The 18,203-nt window shown below is 48.4% G+C and overlaps 4 protein-coding genes across 4 annotated transcripts; 2 read left to right on the top strand and 2 right to left on the bottom strand.

Moving 5' to 3' along the window:
* Positions 1–2,387: 2,387 nt before the first annotated feature.
* FPOAC1_013211 (uncharacterized protein) lies at positions 2,388–3,463 on the top strand (the record flags this gene model as incomplete). The annotated part of the gene is made up of 3 exons (XM_044857552.1): positions 2,388–2,466; positions 2,512–3,053; positions 3,434–3,463. 3 exons carry the CDS (start codon positions 2,388–2,390, stop codon positions 3,461–3,463), a joined length of 651 nt encoding a protein of 216 aa, XP_044701735.1.
* A 2,542-nt stretch (positions 3,464–6,005) lies between these two features.
* FPOAC1_013210 (uncharacterized protein) lies at positions 6,006–7,643 on the bottom strand (the record flags this gene model as incomplete). The annotated part of the gene is made up of 1 exon (XM_044857551.1): positions 6,006–7,643. One exon carries the CDS (start codon positions 7,641–7,643, stop codon positions 6,006–6,008), a length of 1,638 nt encoding a protein of 545 aa, XP_044701734.1.
* Positions 7,644–9,344: 1,701 nt separating this feature from the next.
* Positions 9,345–10,307, bottom strand: FPOAC1_013209 (uncharacterized protein; the record flags this gene model as incomplete). The annotated part of the gene is made up of 3 exons (XM_044857550.1): positions 9,345–9,691; positions 9,845–9,902; positions 9,963–10,307. 3 exons carry the CDS (start codon positions 10,305–10,307, stop codon positions 9,345–9,347), a joined length of 750 nt encoding a protein of 249 aa, XP_044701733.1.
* A 245-nt stretch (positions 10,308–10,552) lies between these two features.
* FPOAC1_013208 (uncharacterized protein) lies at positions 10,553–11,041 on the top strand (the record flags this gene model as incomplete). The annotated part of the gene is made up of 2 exons (XM_044857549.1): positions 10,553–10,593; positions 10,642–11,041. The coding sequence occupies 2 exons, from the start codon at positions 10,553–10,555 to the stop codon at positions 11,039–11,041; spliced, it is 441 nt and encodes a 146-aa protein (XP_044701732.1).
* Positions 11,042–18,203: the final 7,162 nt, after the last annotated feature.

Here is an 18,203-nt window from a genome sequence, read left to right as displayed (position 1 = left end):
CCAGCCGTATGCATTGGCCAGGATACTATCTGCACCTCTCACCGCCGCTGCCGGGGGCAAGATCGGTCTCGATATGGCCCGTTCCAGAGAGCAGCGGGGGTTTGCCTTCTTCCCGAAAGATGTGATAGATTGGCATGAGCTCCGGCTATGTGATTGGGCCATAGACCTATTGCAGGTGCCACAGCTCGTCATTAAGGCACACTGGCTGGAAGAGGCATCACTACGGAAGTCTAGACACCTTATCGACCAGGTGATCAGCCTCGCCATCAGTAGGGATATCCGCACGCGGGAGCAGGCCGAGGATGTACTCGGGATCCTCTCGCAGCTTCTGATCCGCAGCTATAAGGAAACGGCATACCTAGCGCTCTTCCCGGCAAAGGGTGGGAAGAGAAGAGTGCCCGACATGGACGTATTTGAGTTTACCCTAGCTGGCGTGCGTTCTGAGTCGAGAGCCGTGCAGGGCAGAGACTGCCAGTGAAGTAAATAGTGTGGCCGTAAATAAGACGATATCATATTCAATATCGTATTGCCTGCACGGTATAAAAATACCGTGCAGTGCAAGCAACACCGGAAACCGTGTAGTACAATGCATGGTCGTTCAAATATCGTATAAATATGATATCAAATATAGTACAAATACTATGTAATTAGATCAATATGAGGTCTCTCCCCATATATGAAGCAGCATGAAGATCCCAATTTACAGAACTTTTTACTAATGAAGTGTAACCTGGTTAGGACGTTGATCTGCACTCGGCTGATGCCGATAGTAATAACACCACCAAATAATGGCCTCGCTACAAACTCCTAAGTGTTTGAGTATGTAACAAGCTCGACAGCTCTCTGAGAGCTTTCAGTTCTTCTTTTCTTTAATATAATCAATTTGTTGGTTCCCAAGAACACTTCTGAACGAATAAGGCCTTTGCCCCTTACACGAAGCGTGTCAGCTCCTGAATCTTTCCCTACTTCATCAACAAGTCTTATTCTACGAAATAATGACTTCTCAGCGCCCAGGCATTAGCGTTTCCTTCACGGCTACATCATCCCAGACTTCCCTAGCCCCTGATTCGTCGAGTTATCAGCGACAACGGAGATTCTGATGTCGGAGAGACATCTATTTCACCGTTGTTAGCCTCTCAATTTAAGAAGAAGAAGCGTACGTCGAAGATATGGGATCATACGCCCTTTGGAAGGAATCAGATCGTCCGTAATACGGAAGGTCAGATTATATGGCGTTGCAAGTACTGTAAAGGGAAGCCTGCCGAATATCTCGAAAATGGAGGCACGGCACACATCTACAAGCACCTTAAATCTCACACTACTCTCGATATATTAACGCCTAATGAAGAAAGGGCTGCTAAAACACGGAATCACCTTGAGGAAGCCTTCTCACGGATGTCTCAGAACACGAATCCCCTCAAACGCCGTCGACACGATGACGAAACGACAGATCTTGACGCTGATAAATTTGAGCAACTGTATGTAGAGTGGATTGCAGACTGCGGGATTGCACTTCGTATGCCAACAAGAGAAAGCTTTCGAGCGTAAGTGCTCTAACATACTTAATATTAATGGTTCATATACTAATCTTATGCCCTTTTAGCTTGCTCAAATTCCTCAATCCTGGAGTTCTCTCGATTTTACCTACATCACATCAAACGATTCGCGAGTGGGTGGTGCGAACGTTTGGGACGCAAAAACGACGTATACGACAAGTTCTCCAATCAGCTATCTCAAGAATACACTTCACCATCGATATATGGTCCTCTCCAAATAAGCTTGGTATCCTTGGTATTGTTGCACACTTCATTGATAGTAATGGCGAGCTGGTTTCATATTGTGTTGCTTTACGAGAGGTACATGGCAGGCATTCAGGAGAGAATCAGGCCCATATTGTGATGAATGTCGTCGAGGACTACGGAATTGTCACCCAGATTGGATACTTTGTTTCCAGACAATGCAGACTCGAATGATACGTTGATGAACTCTCTACAGAAATGTACGTCTCTATCCATTTATTGAGAGAACAATACTAAGGATTAATAGTGTTGAATGAGAGGCACAATATCATATACGACGCGAAACATCACCGCCTTCGTTGTAACGGTCATACCATTAATCTAGCAGCGCATGCGTTCATGTTCCCAAAAACCGCACCCGGCGAAGCCCCTACGAAAAATCAGGTTAAAAAGGATACTACGAACGAATATATCAAGCCTTCAGACGCTGATATATTGAAGTGGAGGAAGGCTGGTCCTCTTGGCAAGCTCCACAACATCGTTGTCTTTATCCGATGTAGTCCACAACGGATACAGAGGTTTAAAGAGATCAGTGAGAAAAAGGGTCTTCTTCGTGACAACGATACATGATGGAACTCAAAGTACTACATGATTGAGAGAGCCATTGAGCTCGCTGATCAAATTGATTACTATTGCTCAAAGGAGAAGGACCTTAAGCTTGATTCGCGTATGTTATATACCCAATTGAGAGGACAACACTAATAGTCTCTAGTTTCCGAACAAGACTGGGCTGAGCTGGAAAAAATTTGCAACTTCCTCAAATCATTCACCGATGCCACCAAGGCTGCAGAAGGTCACGCGCATGCAATCGATCGAACGCTACCCATAATGGACTTCCTGCTTAGCAAATTTGAGGCTGCACAAATCGAGTACGCAGATGACGCTTTTATGGCGCCTTGTATTGATGCTGGATGGGCGAAACTCGACGCATATTACACTCTTACAGAGCGGTCATCTGCTTATGTTGGAGCTATTGTCCTCAGCCCTCATCGTAAGTGGCACTACTTTGACACCGCCTGGGAAGAACATCCTGAGTGGATTGAGAGCAATAAGACTGCCGTAGAAGATCTCTGGAAGTCTCGTTACGCACCAGTCGCCAAGTCAGCGGAGTCGTCAGCCCAGTCCTTGGTTGAAAAGCCACTAGCGAAGAACTCGTGTCTGGCATGGGAAGACGAACATGAGGATTCCGAGCTTCCTACCCTATTCGACGAGTATCAGAACTATATATCAGCCCCAAGAATCAAAGTCAAGGATGTACGAAGGTGGTGGCTTGAGGATACACAACAAACGCTCTATCCAAACCTTTCCAAAATGGCGCTGGATCTTTTGTCAATTCCTGCGATGTCTGCTGAGCCAGAACGTCTCTTCTCCGATACAAAAATAACCCTCCAAGATCGCAGGAACAGGTTAGGGATTGATATAATTGAGGCAATTGAATGCATAAAGTCCTGGTCGAAGACTCACAACTTGGCTTGGGTTGACGATGCTGAGCTTGTCTTAGATACAGCTATCATTGGAGAAGGTGAACAGAAGGGGACTTCTAACATTATACCTGATATTACGAGCAATAGATAGTATGCAAGCAATTCAAACTCACAATGCTTGGATCTGTGGAGTTTTCTTTTGACCTCTAGATCTACTTCATTCTCACACCTAAGCAATAGGAGTGACGTTAAATTGGTCAACTATGTAGCTTAAGCAAACCCTTAAAATACGCGAGCGGGATCTAGGAAAACGTTTTCCCGATCGTTCTCGTTATCTGGCAATAGTATAATCTTATATGTTGGCTCTGAATAGCTTCATCTTGTTACGGTCCGCGGGACGATCTTGAAGCTCAGCCTTACTCGATTTGGTTAGTTTCATGCTTAGGCCATGTGGCTCTTCGCACGCCGTGCGATATGATATTACGATACGATATTACTTAAATATAGTGGAATACCGTATGCCGTGCAGTGCACCGAATTCCTAAACAATCCAGTGCAGTGTGGCGCTGAAAAAATATCGTATACGGTATTTTGCACTATTTACTTCACTGAACGAGGGCACCAGCTGGACCGACCGGTGTAATTTGGCACAGAAACGGATGAAGGGCGCCTTCCGGCATAAGAACATCAGTTTGCAGTTGCTCAGGAGAAAATGCCAGTCACCTGCTGAGAGCCACGACACGAACAATATCGCATCAAGACAACACTTGAGTACGCTCTACACAACAAGATACGTACCAAGTTGCAGCACGAAGCGCAGAAGTAAAGATCATGTTTGCCATCACGTCGTCCCTGTTCCAGTGGCAATACCACATTACACCGATCGCGCATGCCAAACTGACTTCTGTCAAACTTCGCCGCTCTCAACAGACGATCTGATTTTGGAAAGAGCTTTAGACGAGTGCAGAATTCCAAATGAGAGGCCGCCTCCGCCGTATGCAAGGTTCCGATCAACTACACCGAAACCCACCGGTTGATCGATTGGTGTATTACTCATACACTTACATCAATCAACCTGAACCCTCGACGTGATCAACTACTCTACATCGGCGACCCTGGTTGATGTAGGTGTAGTGGATTTTTGCAGCGGTGGACTTTTAGTGGGACAAGGTATCCAGTTTTGGACATCTGGATCCACCCTGTCTAGCCTGTTAGGAGGTACTGTCTTTTGTGAGGGTTAGCAGGGCCACACAGACTTTAGTATTTCCTAACTTATTTTCGGGCCCCCAGTAGTTATAGAGGATATCCTGGGGTAATTTCCCGTACAGGTCCAAATTTTCATCGATCTGTTTGACGCATTCACACCTCCCGTAATGGCCGATCCTTTAGAACACAAAGTCGTTGAGACCTCTCCACCAATTCTTTCACCATCAACGTTACTAGCTGATGCCCAACAGCTACAGGAAGAACGTCTGTTTCGTCATTTCCGCGGCTGGCTCTTCTCCGAGCGCGCAAAGGACACCTCCTCCTGGACTTGGGACTACGGGTATGATATCCAGCGGGCTCATGAGCGAAGATGGGTATGCAAACTCTGCATTCACCAACGAGTCCCCCAGCCGAAGAACTTCACACATACTGGTCTTCAAAATGCCAGCAAACATCTATTCAAAGAACATCATATTCGGGCGCCAGAGGGCAAGACGAAGTCTTCGACGCAGTTGAAAGCGGAAAGCGTCGAGAAGCAGCACCGCTCAATAGCTGATACCTTGACGCTCGATCCGGAAAAGCCGCGGGAGCAGGCCATGGCGAACTCCTTCGTCAAGAACTTTGACAGGGACCATTTTCAACGGATGGTGATGCCATGGATCGTTAAGAGTAATCTTTCCTTTCTCACGGTCGAAGACGAGGATCTCCGAGCCATAATCGATTATCTTAGTCCATCAGTGTCAACGTATACCACGGTGCCTCTATTACCAAAGCGGGCCTTGTCAGCAGAGCCAGGTATCGGGGAACCCGACGTTGAGTCCGCTATCGCTGAAAGGATTCCTCTTGTCGCTTGGGCCGCATTTTAGATTACCTCGCCTGAGGCATATTTCCATAACCCCACGTGTATCTACACATGTACTTAACTAGTCTTCATTACGTAGCCTACCAGCCTAGATGCCAGTTTGCCAATCATGTCACGCACCACAATATAAGACAATCCCTGTTCGTGCTTGCCCCCTCGTTTTTCTTCTGGGCCCAGTCACGTGCCGAATTTGAAGTAATTATGACCTTCTGAGACGTGAGTGTGGGTCGAGTGTATAGAGAATTGGGGAGTTTATCACGACAAGACCACTCGCATCAATATACTATTAGGAGCCTCTGCCATTGTGGCAAGACCGCTAAGTATAGGTATAGCCTGATGTGGTGCTGACAGTTGTCAGGTTTTTCCGTCCTCCTACTGCGGCTGGCCTTGGCACACGGAGCCGTTACACAATACAACCGGAAGGAGAATTACACAATATAGAATTACTTCAATTAGACCGTTCCTCGTTTATAAACTATGGTACAAGGGTGTATCGCCATGAGTCCGGTACGACGATCCGCCACTCCCCTATTTCTATCTTCGTACACTATGTCGTCTATCAATATAACCGAGTCAAAGGTGACATAGCATACGGACGTTGTTGACTATGTCGCCAGACACACTAGTAGACTACGGCGTCTTTCTAGTCCGTGAGCAGGGCGCCACCGCCTTCAGCCAGCTGCCGCATGTATCTCACCGCGACAAAGCCCTCGGTCATCGCAGGGGCGAGTGTCGTTCCCACCCCTGGGTTCCAAGAAGCGCAACTGATGCGTTGCCCCCAGCAAACAAACCAGAAATCACGCTCCCGTCTGCCCTGAGCACTCTTGCGTGCTGGTCAGTCCGCAGGCCGCCTCGCGTGCCAGCATCACCGGGAAAGATTCTGATGGCGTAAAACGGGCTTTCCTTGACAGGACCCATGCATGGGTTTGGTACCACAGTTGGATCGCCGATGAACTGCTGGTACCTGTCCTCACCTCTGTGGAAATGTTTATCTATACCTTGATGACACATTGTATTCCACTCGCTTACTGTCGCCTGCAGGCTGTGCTTCGGCACCCCTATCTGCTCAGCTAGGCCGTCAATAGTATCCGAGTGCAAGAGCAAGCCTCGTTCGATAGCCTGATCAATCTGCCAGACGGTCTTGAGGCTCCCGATGGGATATCTTTTCCGGTATCTCTGGTCAAAGACAAGCCAGAATGCGGCCGCTTCTGCGTCCCCATTTGCTCTCTCATACATGAACCTAACGGCCTCGCCGTAGGGCTGGGACTCGGAGAAGAAGCGGCGGCCCCAGCCATCGACTACTATGGAGAAGGGCTTGGATATGGCAAACATGGCTTCCGTCACTTTTCCCGTCCTAGGATCGACCATGGTGGGAATACCCCAGACTTGACCAAGCTGTGCACTACCAGCGCCAATCTTCAGCCCGGCTTGCAGTGCGATGCCAGCGTCCCCGTTAGATGCTAGACTCCATTCAGCCCTGGTTGACATGACCGAAGTTGCCCCCTTGGCGGTTGTTCTCCCTAGATATGCATCCCTCATTTTCTGGTTCTGGGAGAAACCTCCTGTGGTTAAGATCACACCCAATGATGCGTGTATGTCAATGTGTTCCTCACCGCCTCTGCGGTGAACTCTTGCTCCTATCACGCCTCCATCGTGATCGGATAGCAAGAGTTCGCTCAGCTCCAAGCCAGTCCAAATCTCTACGTTGTCGTGTTCCATGCACATCTTGAGAAGCTGGGCAATGAGCGATCGCCCCATGGACATAGGCCTCACCATTCCTTTCGGAAGAGCCGAGGCTTCCGCAGGATAAAGGCTGGAAGAACGCAACCTTGTCAAGACCCGGAAGTCCTCAAACCTAGGGACCACAGGCACGCCGTCTGGCTTCGGGAGGTATTTCTGGTAATGGCCCAGGCTTGCCGCATCGAAAACCGCTGGGTCCAAGGTGCGGCCATGCTCGACCGCACCGTCAACGTGCGGGTGATAGTCTGGGAACTGGGACGGTTTGGCCATCCATCGGAAGCCCTGGTCTCTAAGGTATCTCATCATCTCGGGCCCCTGCGTCAAGAAAGCGTCGAGGCGCTCATAGCGCAGGTCCACATTAACGGCTTGTTCCTCAAGGACCGGGCTTCCAAGTTTTGCCACAGCATTGATGTAGCGCGCGGCTTGTTCTTTGCTATCTTTGATGTCATTTTCCTGCATGAGAAAATTGTTGGGCATCCACATGCAGCCACCGGACCTGAAAGTTGTGCCGCCAACATGATCTTCCTTCTCTACCAGGATGACTCTGAGGCGCCGACCATCCGCCGCTGCCGCCGCTACCGCCGCAGTCAAGCCGCCGGCGCCGGCGCCCATTATGATGATGTCGCATTTGGTAACTGCTGTTCGTTGATGGTTGGCCGTTTGGTGATGACGACCAAAGTCTTCATGTGCTGCGGCGCATGCCATCACTTGGTCATGCGGGGATATGGCTTGGTTCATTTGTTTGTTCGTCGACAAGTTAGATGGAAATGCGGTTCTTTCATAGGCTGATTCTCTTCCTATATCGAATTGAAGTTATTGAGATGCCTTGGCTTCATCTTATACAAACTATACGCGCAGTTCCTGCGTCACCATTCACATACGTTCAGCTCGATCTACGGTGGTTATTGAGGCTGTTCAAAATTGGATCTCAGTCGTCAATATCGGGAGGAACTACTCTTGCACACTTTAGGCCGCACGACCGCAGGTCTCCCGTAACATCGAAGAAAGAGTGTAGACAAAATTGGCCGAGATTTATGCCAGGTTTAGCAGGGTGCATATGGTAAGCACCAGTAGCAGTTGACCCTCGTCCACAGATGCGTCCGAGTTAAGCTGTCTTGTTACGATCGAATGCGCGGCAGCCCGTTCGAGAGGTACGTCCCTGTGGTAAGGGCATTGATCCAAAAATGCTCTCGGTCCTGAAACAGACAGGAAAGCTTGTCATCCCATCATATTCACACTTCCTGTCTCTACCGAACGCGTACACATGTAGTTTTCATCCGGATCACGATTGCTTGCTTGCTTGCTTGCTTGCTTGCTTGCCAGTATTCGTTCTTCTATTGTAAAGAAGATGTGAAAATATGTTTTGATTGATAACGCACGAGCTTACTAATGCTTGTTCACGATGTTGACCAATTACATGTGTTGGTGAGAAGTATTACTGTACTCGCAGTGAGGGGGAGCAGTTAAAGCGAAGACCACAATTCTCAATCGATTGAGAGCAGATCTGCAAAGTAAGAGAAAGTTGCCGGAGGGAGTTGGCAAGCATTCTAGGAAGGTCGACTCAGCTCTGCCTGGTAAACACACGTGTATGCTCTACGACAAGTTGTCGTGGAAGGAAGCCAGTGTAGTGGCGCAGCTTAGAACCGGAATGGCGCGACTAAACGGATATCTATATCAGATCAGGGCAGCACCAACAGATGAGTGTCCATGTGGGCGGGCAAAGGAAACGGTAGAGCATTTTCTCTTCCGATGCGTGAAATGGACGCCAAACATGGACGCAGTACGAGCCACAATCAGATTCGCGATCGCCACAGGTCGCCTAGAACAGAGATGACAGGAATACCAGTAACCCCGCAACACTTTATCAACACTAACCGATAACCCCCGACACCCTCAAGTAGTCAACAGCAGCCATCGCTTCAGCCCGCCGACGATAGGAAGCTGAACACTTGGAGGAAATAGGCTTCAAGTTGACTTGCTACTACTAACATCTAGAAGGGCCAAGGAGAAATGCGATAACTGGACTGGAAAGGATAAGGCTAAATTCTCATCGGCTTGGCGAGAGCAAGGCAATAATGAGGGAGATGTATGTATTCTTAGCTTCAGAGCCCTCTGGGGGCTGGCCTGCCGGGCGTAATAGACTTGTGTGTGTGTGTGTGTGTGTGTGTACTCGCAGTTGTAGATACAGTCTAAAAGCTAGACTCACAAGTGTCCGAACCATCACATAGATCGGTTGGTCGAATCACCCGTCAAGATTAGGGGTGTTTCCTCCTCTCTTTCTCTTTCTCCCTCTCTCTCTCCTTCCCTCCCTCTTTACACCTTGAGAACTAGTCGAGATATTGGGTCGGCCACCTCCCGATACGTGTTGCGCTTTCCATCTTGCTTCACGGGACAAGCGACTTTCACACTGTTTAGGCTTCGTAAGCAGCTGTGAGGTTTGGTGTTCCATTTCAGGTCTATACTCACTGCGCGTTCCCAATCCTGAGAATCCATGAGCCAGCCGGCGGGCGCCCCGATGGTGACAAGCCATTGTTCCTTGAAAGGGTCGAAACATTTGAACCGACAAGGGACACCATATGCTTCGACGTATTTGGCGATTCCATTATGTAGAGAGCGCAACCATTTTCGGAATATCGCTCTCCCATCCTCGATCCCACTCCCTATTGTTTATATTGCGCAGTAGTGCTGGGTGAAAATGTATTTTTTATAAAACTTGATTGTTCATTATTGATATGAGAGTTCTTCTCGGGTTTATATCTCTAGATGATTTCATCTAGGACTTTGAACTCTAAATCTAGGACTTTCAGTCTGACAGTCTAAACCCTGAAAGGAAGGGGGATCCCCGGATTTTCCAACACTCCCACCCTCGAACTTTAGGGCATAGTCAGTTATCGGGCAGTGTGGGGTAAAGCGGCCACGACCCAGACGTACCTCTCTAATGTTGCGGCTTATCGCGCCAGAAGGTCGAGGCTCCACACCAACCCATGACGAGCAGCCCAGGTCCCAAAAGCACAAGTCTACAGCAATGTCGTCGAACCTCGCAAGCCTGGCCGCTTTTCGTAGCAGGGCGGTTCCGTCAACGAAAGCCTCTCTCATGCTGAAGCGTTTGCCGGGATTCCACTTCTTGACTCTCCGCCGCCTTGTTCGTCGCACGGCCGAATGAACAGCCCGTTCCTCCTGTGGTGAGGTAGTATCGAGGCCAGGATGCTCAAGCTGTTGTTGCGTGGCATGCTGCACAGTATTGCAGTGAGTCTGCGCCAGGTCATGAGTGCTCATTGTGTCAAGGCTCGATTGCTCGCAGCTATGAGCAGATCCCAAGATAAAAATTGACTCGAGCACAAATGGAATCGTTTTGTACGTTTTTGGACGACAGGCCCCAGTCGCCTCCAGAAACACTCAATGCCGGCGAATTTTGGATTATTGGACTTGGTGTTCACGTGCAGTTGGTTGGTTACCTAGTTGACATATAGCAAAAGGAGCCTAATTTGGCTGCTCCTCGTCAAAATCTAGCGTGGGCAGCCATGGCCGTCCTAAAATTGCCGACATACCCTGTGGAATCATCGTGTCTAATGGTCAATCCTCGGGATAGTATACATACGTGAGCATTCAGGTCGAAACCGGACGGAGTACCACGCGTTCAAGAACGTCGCCAAATCGCACATATTCGGCCACACAACCTTGTTGTGGAAGCCGAGATTGGCCGCCTCCAGTTTTGGATACTCACCCACGCATACAGCGGACGCTACAGGCCTTATTGTCACAGTGGCAATCAGGAGCATGTCGAACTAACGGCTGAAACTGGACAAACGCCAAAAGCTACCGTTGCCGATTTGGGACGGCATGAGCCTGCTTATGGCCAAATTTATCCGTCAGAGCCGAAGCCCGCACGTCGCTACGAGTCTACAACGCGGACCGATCAACCCTACCTACACGGAGCGCTCGCGCCTCAACGCATCTCCTCAATCGTCTTACGGCACGACCCAGACCTACGCATGGGAACTACATCATAGATATATGGAAAAGACAGTAACAAAAAAAAACTACGAAAAAAAACTACGAAAAAAAAACTAAGAAAAAAAAACTAAGAAAAAAAAACTAAGAAAAAAAAACTAAGAAAAAAAACTAAGAAAAAAACTATCTCTGACCGACTTGGGTGGTGGGAGCTTTGCTCTACCGATCTTCACCTGCGGGAGTTTGTATTATATCTCTGACCGACTTGGGTGGTGGGAGCTTTGCTCTACCGATCTTCACCTGCGGGAGTTTGTATTATATCTCTGACCGACTTGGGTGGTGGGAGCTTTGCTCTACCGATCTTCACCTGCGGGAGTTTGTATTATATCTCTGACCGACTTGGGTGGTGGGAGCTTTGCTCTACCGATCTTCACCTGCGGGAGTTTGTATTATATCTCTGACCGACTTGGGTGGTGGGAGCTTTGCTCTACCGATCTTCACCTGCGGGAATCTCCGATCGACTTAGAGTGTCGGGAGCTCTGCTTCGACCGACTTTCACCTGCGATGAAGTGGAAAAGAAAAAGGAACTAAACAAGATTGCTGATAAGAAAGTGCTTTAAAGAAACAGAAAAAAGTAGTGGCGCTAAATCGAATCCAGTTAGAATGATTACGTGATGAGCACAAAAGCTGTCAAGAATCGGCCGCTTCTACGGATACTCGTCTAGCCGCTTTAGGCTATCCTGGGCCGCATATTCAATCGTGCTGCACTTTTTTGGACTTTTCACACAAGATGTCATTTACTATAACGCCACCGATCAAACAATCGCCAGTAACCGGGAACTATCTGGCTTGTCGTCCCATTTTGTCCAGTTCAATCAAAGAAGCCGATTTTGGAGAGAATGGCATGCGGGCGACAGCTCGTCTTTCCCAGTTGTCATGTTTCCTAAGCCCGTGAAGATCATGCCTGGCGGCAACATGTAACGTAACGTAAAGAGCTATTCCACGAAGTCGCACGGCGATTATGAATGCTAAAAGCTTATCCGGAAATGCCATTTACTTGTTATGGAGCTGATTATGGGGGGAGATATCTGCCGCACGTCATGGGATCCCGACATGATCGTAAATCACTTGCTCCTACCCATACTCCACGATAGATCATAACTTAGAAGAGTGCAAGGAGATGTCACAACTCTGGCTAACAGTGCGACTGGCTATTGCTGTCTCGTTGCTACAGTAGGGTGCGGGTTCACCGTCAGTAGCCCTTCATCATAATTTTGTTGAATTGACTCAAAGCAGACTAGCTGCGGCGCTAATCCTAGTGACAGATGACGCTAGTGGGGTCATTGTTCTGTTGTTTACTAACAGCACTCTGATCAGCATCAAGGAATTAAAGCGAGGATGGAAATCACCTCGAGTCGGATGAAGGGATAGTTACTAACGAAAAGATCTATCACATGATTGAAGCTATAATAGGCTGGTCTGAATATTGGTACCCTATCCCGGACCGCCGACAAAGCAAGAGACAATTATGGCTGAGAGATGGTGGGGTACATTCTGGCTCGGGCTATGCATGGGTCGTTCGTCACACTAGTCAGTCCATCTTGGGACACTTTTCATGAAAGCACGATAAAAAAACAGCTGACGGTGAACCCGCACCTCACTGTACTGTCCCTTTCACAAGTCGCAGAGAGACCATTCAACCGGGCAAGTGGCCATCATGATCACGGCCAGATTCGTCCTTCTCCAGACCCAGCGAGCAATCTGGGAAGAACGCATACAGAAGGCTCCCTATTGCCCCCCCCGCCACCACGAAGTCACAAGGAGGAGAAGGCTCTCGTAGCCGTCCAAAATGCCTTCAACAAAGGCGGAAGGCTTGCTCGCTTTAGTACATACCTAGATAAGCGTGTCTTATGGTCAGGGATTCAGGGGGCGCTTCCGTCAACAAAAGCCCCTCTCATGCTGAAGCGTTTGCCGGGATTCCGCTTCTTGGCTCTCCGCGGCCTTCTGCGTCGCACGGCCGGACGAACAGCCCGTTCCTCCTGTGGTGACAGGCCTCAGTCTCCTCCAGAAAAAAAAGAAGAAAAAAAGACGGTGATTTTTGGACTTTTGGAACTTGGTGTTCCCCTACAGTTGGTTACCTAGTTGGTTACCTAGTTGGCATAAAGCAAAAAGGAGCCCAAATTAGCCGTTCTTCGTCAGGATCTAGCGTGGGCAGCCACGGCCGTCCTAAAGTTGCCGATATGCCCTGTAGAATCATCATATCCAATGGTCAATCCTCGGGAAACCCATGATAGAGGTGGGTCCAACGTTTGCTAGAGCCAACACCTCTTTCGAATCCCTGGTTGTGAATTCGATTTCACGATGCCGTTGTCAATCTTGTTGTTCAGCGTCCTACTTCTGCCTTCCGTTCTTCCGTAAATTGCTTGCCCCCACCTAGTGTCGACCGCTCAGCGCTGAGGTTACATCGGTAATGGCGATCGACTTATCATGTATTGAACCCATATCACGTGATACAGGAACGGCCCAAACGGACTTTTGATCGCCGATCTAGTGGCCAGGTAGCCGGGCCTTGAGCTCTTGGCGGCACATTTCTGCCGCTGCAGGATGCTAACTTGTATAGGGTAGTCTGTAGTTTCATAGCCAAATGACCCAGTTCGATGCGCGACTAGATTTTCTACAACTTATCGTGGTTGCCAACAGCAATGGCTGCCTTGAAAACCCTATAGGAGGGAATTGCTGGGCGACTGTTTTGCGTTTTACTGTATCGCACGGCTCCACTCTGTCGCCATGAATTTCACCCCCAAGAGTAGCCAAAGCGGCTTGTAGGTCCACTTTTCCTTTTCCTTTTTATTTTTTTTATTTTTATTTTCCTTTTTATTTTTTATTTTTTAAGCTCTCACTGATCAAAGAAGCAGAAAATAGACGCGGCGGAGGCGGACGTTGTCCTTCGCAGATTGAGTTTTGATGCTCTTCATCTCTGCGTCTGTGCTTTCTGGTTTGTCTATCCACTTTCATGCTTTCATGGATCCATGATGTGTTTCACTTGGATGAATTGCATGCGTGTGACCCCCAGTGACCGAGGTCGAACGAAGCGAGGCGCTGAAGAACTGGCGCCAGACCATGTAGATCGTCCAAGCTAGACTGAAGCTAGGCAAGTTACCCGGAATGACAGCACGCGCACCAGCACAGGGGTATTAAGGCAGCCAGAATCTGTGTCAACAAGCAAAACCAAGCGGCCCAGCTGCTGAACTAAGAATGGCCTTGGCGAAGAGCTACCGAGGCTGTCGCTGGTTCTATGCTAGGCCTGTCAGCGGTCGCTGGTGGCATACCGGTATACTTCACCAGCCAAGATTCCGCTTCTCGACTCTTGGCAGCTTTGCGACGCAATGATTAGCCCGCTATTTTTGTGGTGAAGGTAGTACAACATAACACGATTCATTACGCTCGGCGGCTTATCTTGGCCGGTAGGGGTAGAGTGGCACAGTATGTAGCCTGTTATAATTGGACAGGTGCTGGGGTGTCGCATGCAAACAGGGGATATTTCAAGATTACGCACCGGAATGGCAGTACCTTCAAGGGGGCAGGATTTGGACAAAACACAACATGAATACACCAATGTGCATCAATGGACCGAATACAGGCAGGGTCTGACAGTTATGGGCTTCAGGAAGCGGGTCACAATTTGGACGATGCAAGGCAAGGAACAGCATGAGCATGGGCTTGGGGAGACGAGGACGAAAAAGTAGGCAAGGTATGTAAGCATGGATTAGAGACTAGTGTCCTTTCGGCTAAACTAAGCCGCTGGCGTACAGTATTGGCATGGTGTCAAGACACTCACGGGTGTGGGTGGGTAGGTCTTAAGGCAAAGTGGAATTAAATCGTACGGTTTTGGACGAAAGGCCTTAACTGCCTCTAGGATATGCTCCGTCGATGGCGATTTTTTGACTTTTCGAACTTGGGGTTCATGTGTAGTTGGTTGATGTATGGGTAAGGCGAGCCTAATTTGGCCGTTTCTTGTTAAAATTTTAAGTGGGTGCTCAGAGTCTCAAAATCGCCGATCCGTCCTACAGAACCGACCGCATATGTGCACGCTTGGGCCGAAACCGGACGGAGTGTCACCCATTCAGGAACCCAGGCTAATTTGTCCATACCCCAGTCTTGTGAAAGCTGAGATTGGCCGCTTTTCGTTTTGGATATTTGCCTACCTATACTACTACAGACGATACGGGCAATTAAGAGTTCATCCCACGGCAGAGGCTTGGTTAGGGACTAAAACCGCCGCCGCCAATCAGGGACACTAGAAGATAACTTGCCGTCAAATTTGTCCGCCTAGGAGCACGGTGCCGGTAGTTTCTACGAGGCGGACTGATCGAGCCTACACGAGATGCTTACCAGTCCAAAGAGTCCTATAACGGACATACGACATGACCTACTGGTAAAAAAAGAAGAAAAAAAGAAGAAGAAAAAAAGAAGAAAAAAAAAAGAAGAAAAAAAGAAGAAAAAAAAGAAGAAAAAAAAGAAAAAAAGAAAACAGAAGAAAACAGAAACAGAAAAAAATTGAAGGAGCGTATATCTCTAACTGTCTTACAACGGCAGGAGGCTTTGCACTCTGACTGACTTATGTTCGCAGGAGCTTTGTGGAACGTCCTGGAGGAAAAGGAACAGAAGATGGGAAGAAAAAAAAGAATTTAAATGAGTACAGCCGGCGTAAAAATATACTAGATCAAATTGAGTTAGAATTGATTACGTGATGCCTATGAGAAATCGTCAAATTTTGGCCTTTCAATGGGGCTGTTCTGATTACGCAATCGACTCACTGACCCATCTTTTCTATTACGAGACGTCCAATGCTCACACACTATGATGCTCCCTGCCCTATGAGGCGTATCCTCCCGGGCGGAATAAATTCATTCATACACTATGATGCCACCATTCCGAAAGCAATCTTGATAGCCAAACACTGATGGTGGATTATCGTCCGAAAGGGTATCTTTGTATGTTGCCCCACCCTTTGCAATAATGAAGGTAAATATCAAGCCGAGGTCTCGTCGCCGATTTCGTCCGTTCATATCCGCTGCACAATAATGCCAACAGGATCAGCGTTCGACATAAGTAAAGTAATTGCAAGTAAGTAACCAAGTAAGTAAGTAATAAGTAAGTAAGTAAGCCCGGCAGCGAAGTAAGTAAGTAAAACCTCTAAGAAGCAAGTAAGTAAGTAAGATCTAAGCAAGTGGGGCAAAACCGCAAGCACCGTGCGACCGGATGTGAAACGCGGCCCATACGTTGGGGTCATGTATCCGGTTTCACATCCGGTTTGTCGCATCAAGTGCTCCAATCCTAACGACATGAGCTTAAATAGCCATACCTGAACACATGGCTATTCAAATTTCTTTTATTCCTCTGGGTTTGTGGTCTATGTGACGCACAGAACCAGGTTAAGATATTGGAGGCTAATGTTACGACCCAACTAATCTCCACCCACGTGAGATAACATACCCCACGTTTTCCACCACTTAGAATAGACCTACCCTATACAAGTCGAACGGACCCCATTCGACTTGCATGACGAACAGAGTCGAACCGACCTCGTTCGACCTGCATAACCTCATGTATATATACATTCGCTTAGCACTAGATAGTACGATGGCCTACCAGCTATCAACAAAACTTCTTTACCTGAATACGCCTGACCCGCTCTATTCACTATTAAGAGACGTGACACTTCGCAACGCTCAGTGACAACGCCCTACGACTCTGCCAACATAAACCAGTACGGACTAGTTTATCCCTTGGGAACCTTCACCCGTCACACGCGTGTAACGGTTGCACCTAACCGTTAGGCCACAGGGCAAAAGATCGGGCTATAATCACTATGCTAGCGATTACAGTGGTGCTTACAGCTGCCTATAGGGGCCGATCGTAACAGCTAAGGCAACTACCTCCCCGATCTACCACTTGAACAACGACCATCATATATATAAGCCATCTACTGCACACGACAACGGTCCTGATTCAGAGCCCGAATCGTCGAATAGAACATCTCCGGCTCCGTCATCCTCTGTATCGGTCCTTGATATGCAAAAGCGGGCCGCCAAAAGAAGGCCGCTGATCGTTGAGAGTAGAGCAGACATCTTCAAGCGACTTCTTCTCGGCTGGATTACGGATGCCAATATCCCTCTTCACGGTGTTGAACACAAGCTATTTCGACAGCTTCTTGCCTTCCTAGATGACGAGTTTGTTATCGAAGTTCTGCCGACGTCGGGAAACACCGTAAGAAGGTGGATCTTACAAGAATTCGAAGGACACACGAGGATGTTAAAGGATGAGATGAATAAAGCCTTATCAAAGGTTCATACTTCCTTTGACATGTGGACTTCGCCTAATGGTATTGCTATCCTTTCGGTGATAGCGTACTATGTTGACATAGCCGGGACACCACAAGTCCGCCTTATCAGCCTAGAGAAGCTCTCTGGCAGTCACGGTGGCGAAAATCAGGCCATCTTGATGGCTAAGGTCATCCGGAAATACGGCTTGGAAAAGAAGATCGGGTTCTTCACAGCAGATAACGCTGAGTCGCTGACCCTTGCGATACTTGTGTCCGGGCTTTGCTTAAGATGTTCAATCCCCGGGCAAGTCCTACTGGGCTTGAGGGCTTGGAAGGCGAGCGGCGAATCCGCTGTGTTGGCCATATCCTCAACCTATCGGCAAAGGCCTTCTTAGAGGGCGATTCTAGTGACATATTCGACAGTCACATTGCGGAGAAAGACCAGAAGAAAGAACGCGAATTACTCCGTGAATGGAGAAAAAGAGGCCCTATTGGAAAACTCCATAATCTGGTCTACTGGATCAGAAGAAATCCTCAGCGTAGGGAGCTTTTCCTATCCATCACGAGTGGCAAGGTCGACCAATCAATCATGGCCGAATTGGGAGTATGGTTTGTCGACGACACTCTCAAAGGCTTGATGGTCAAGGCAGATAATGATAGGTACGCGATGGAATTCTGTCTATTTGATGGTCCATCGTGCGCTCAGACTTCGGGACATTATCGATGTCTTTTGCAAGCTTAGTCTTCTTGACCCCAAGGAAGAAAAAAGGGTCTCCGCCGAGGAGGTTCTTAGCTGTGGAGACTGGGTAGTACTCGCCGAGATCATCGAAATCCTACAGCCTTACCTCACGTATACCAAGCACTTTGAGGGTCGCACTCCTAGATTTGCAGAGGTA

Source organism: Fusarium poae, assembly GCF_019609905.1.
Source record: "Fusarium poae strain DAOMC 252244 chromosome Unknown contig_1, whole genome shotgun sequence".
NCBI classification, from domain to species: Eukaryota; Fungi; Ascomycota; class Sordariomycetes; order Hypocreales; family Nectriaceae; genus Fusarium; species Fusarium poae.
Note: the sequence above shows the minus strand (reverse complement) of the source record. Positions and strands in the feature narration are given on the sequence as shown.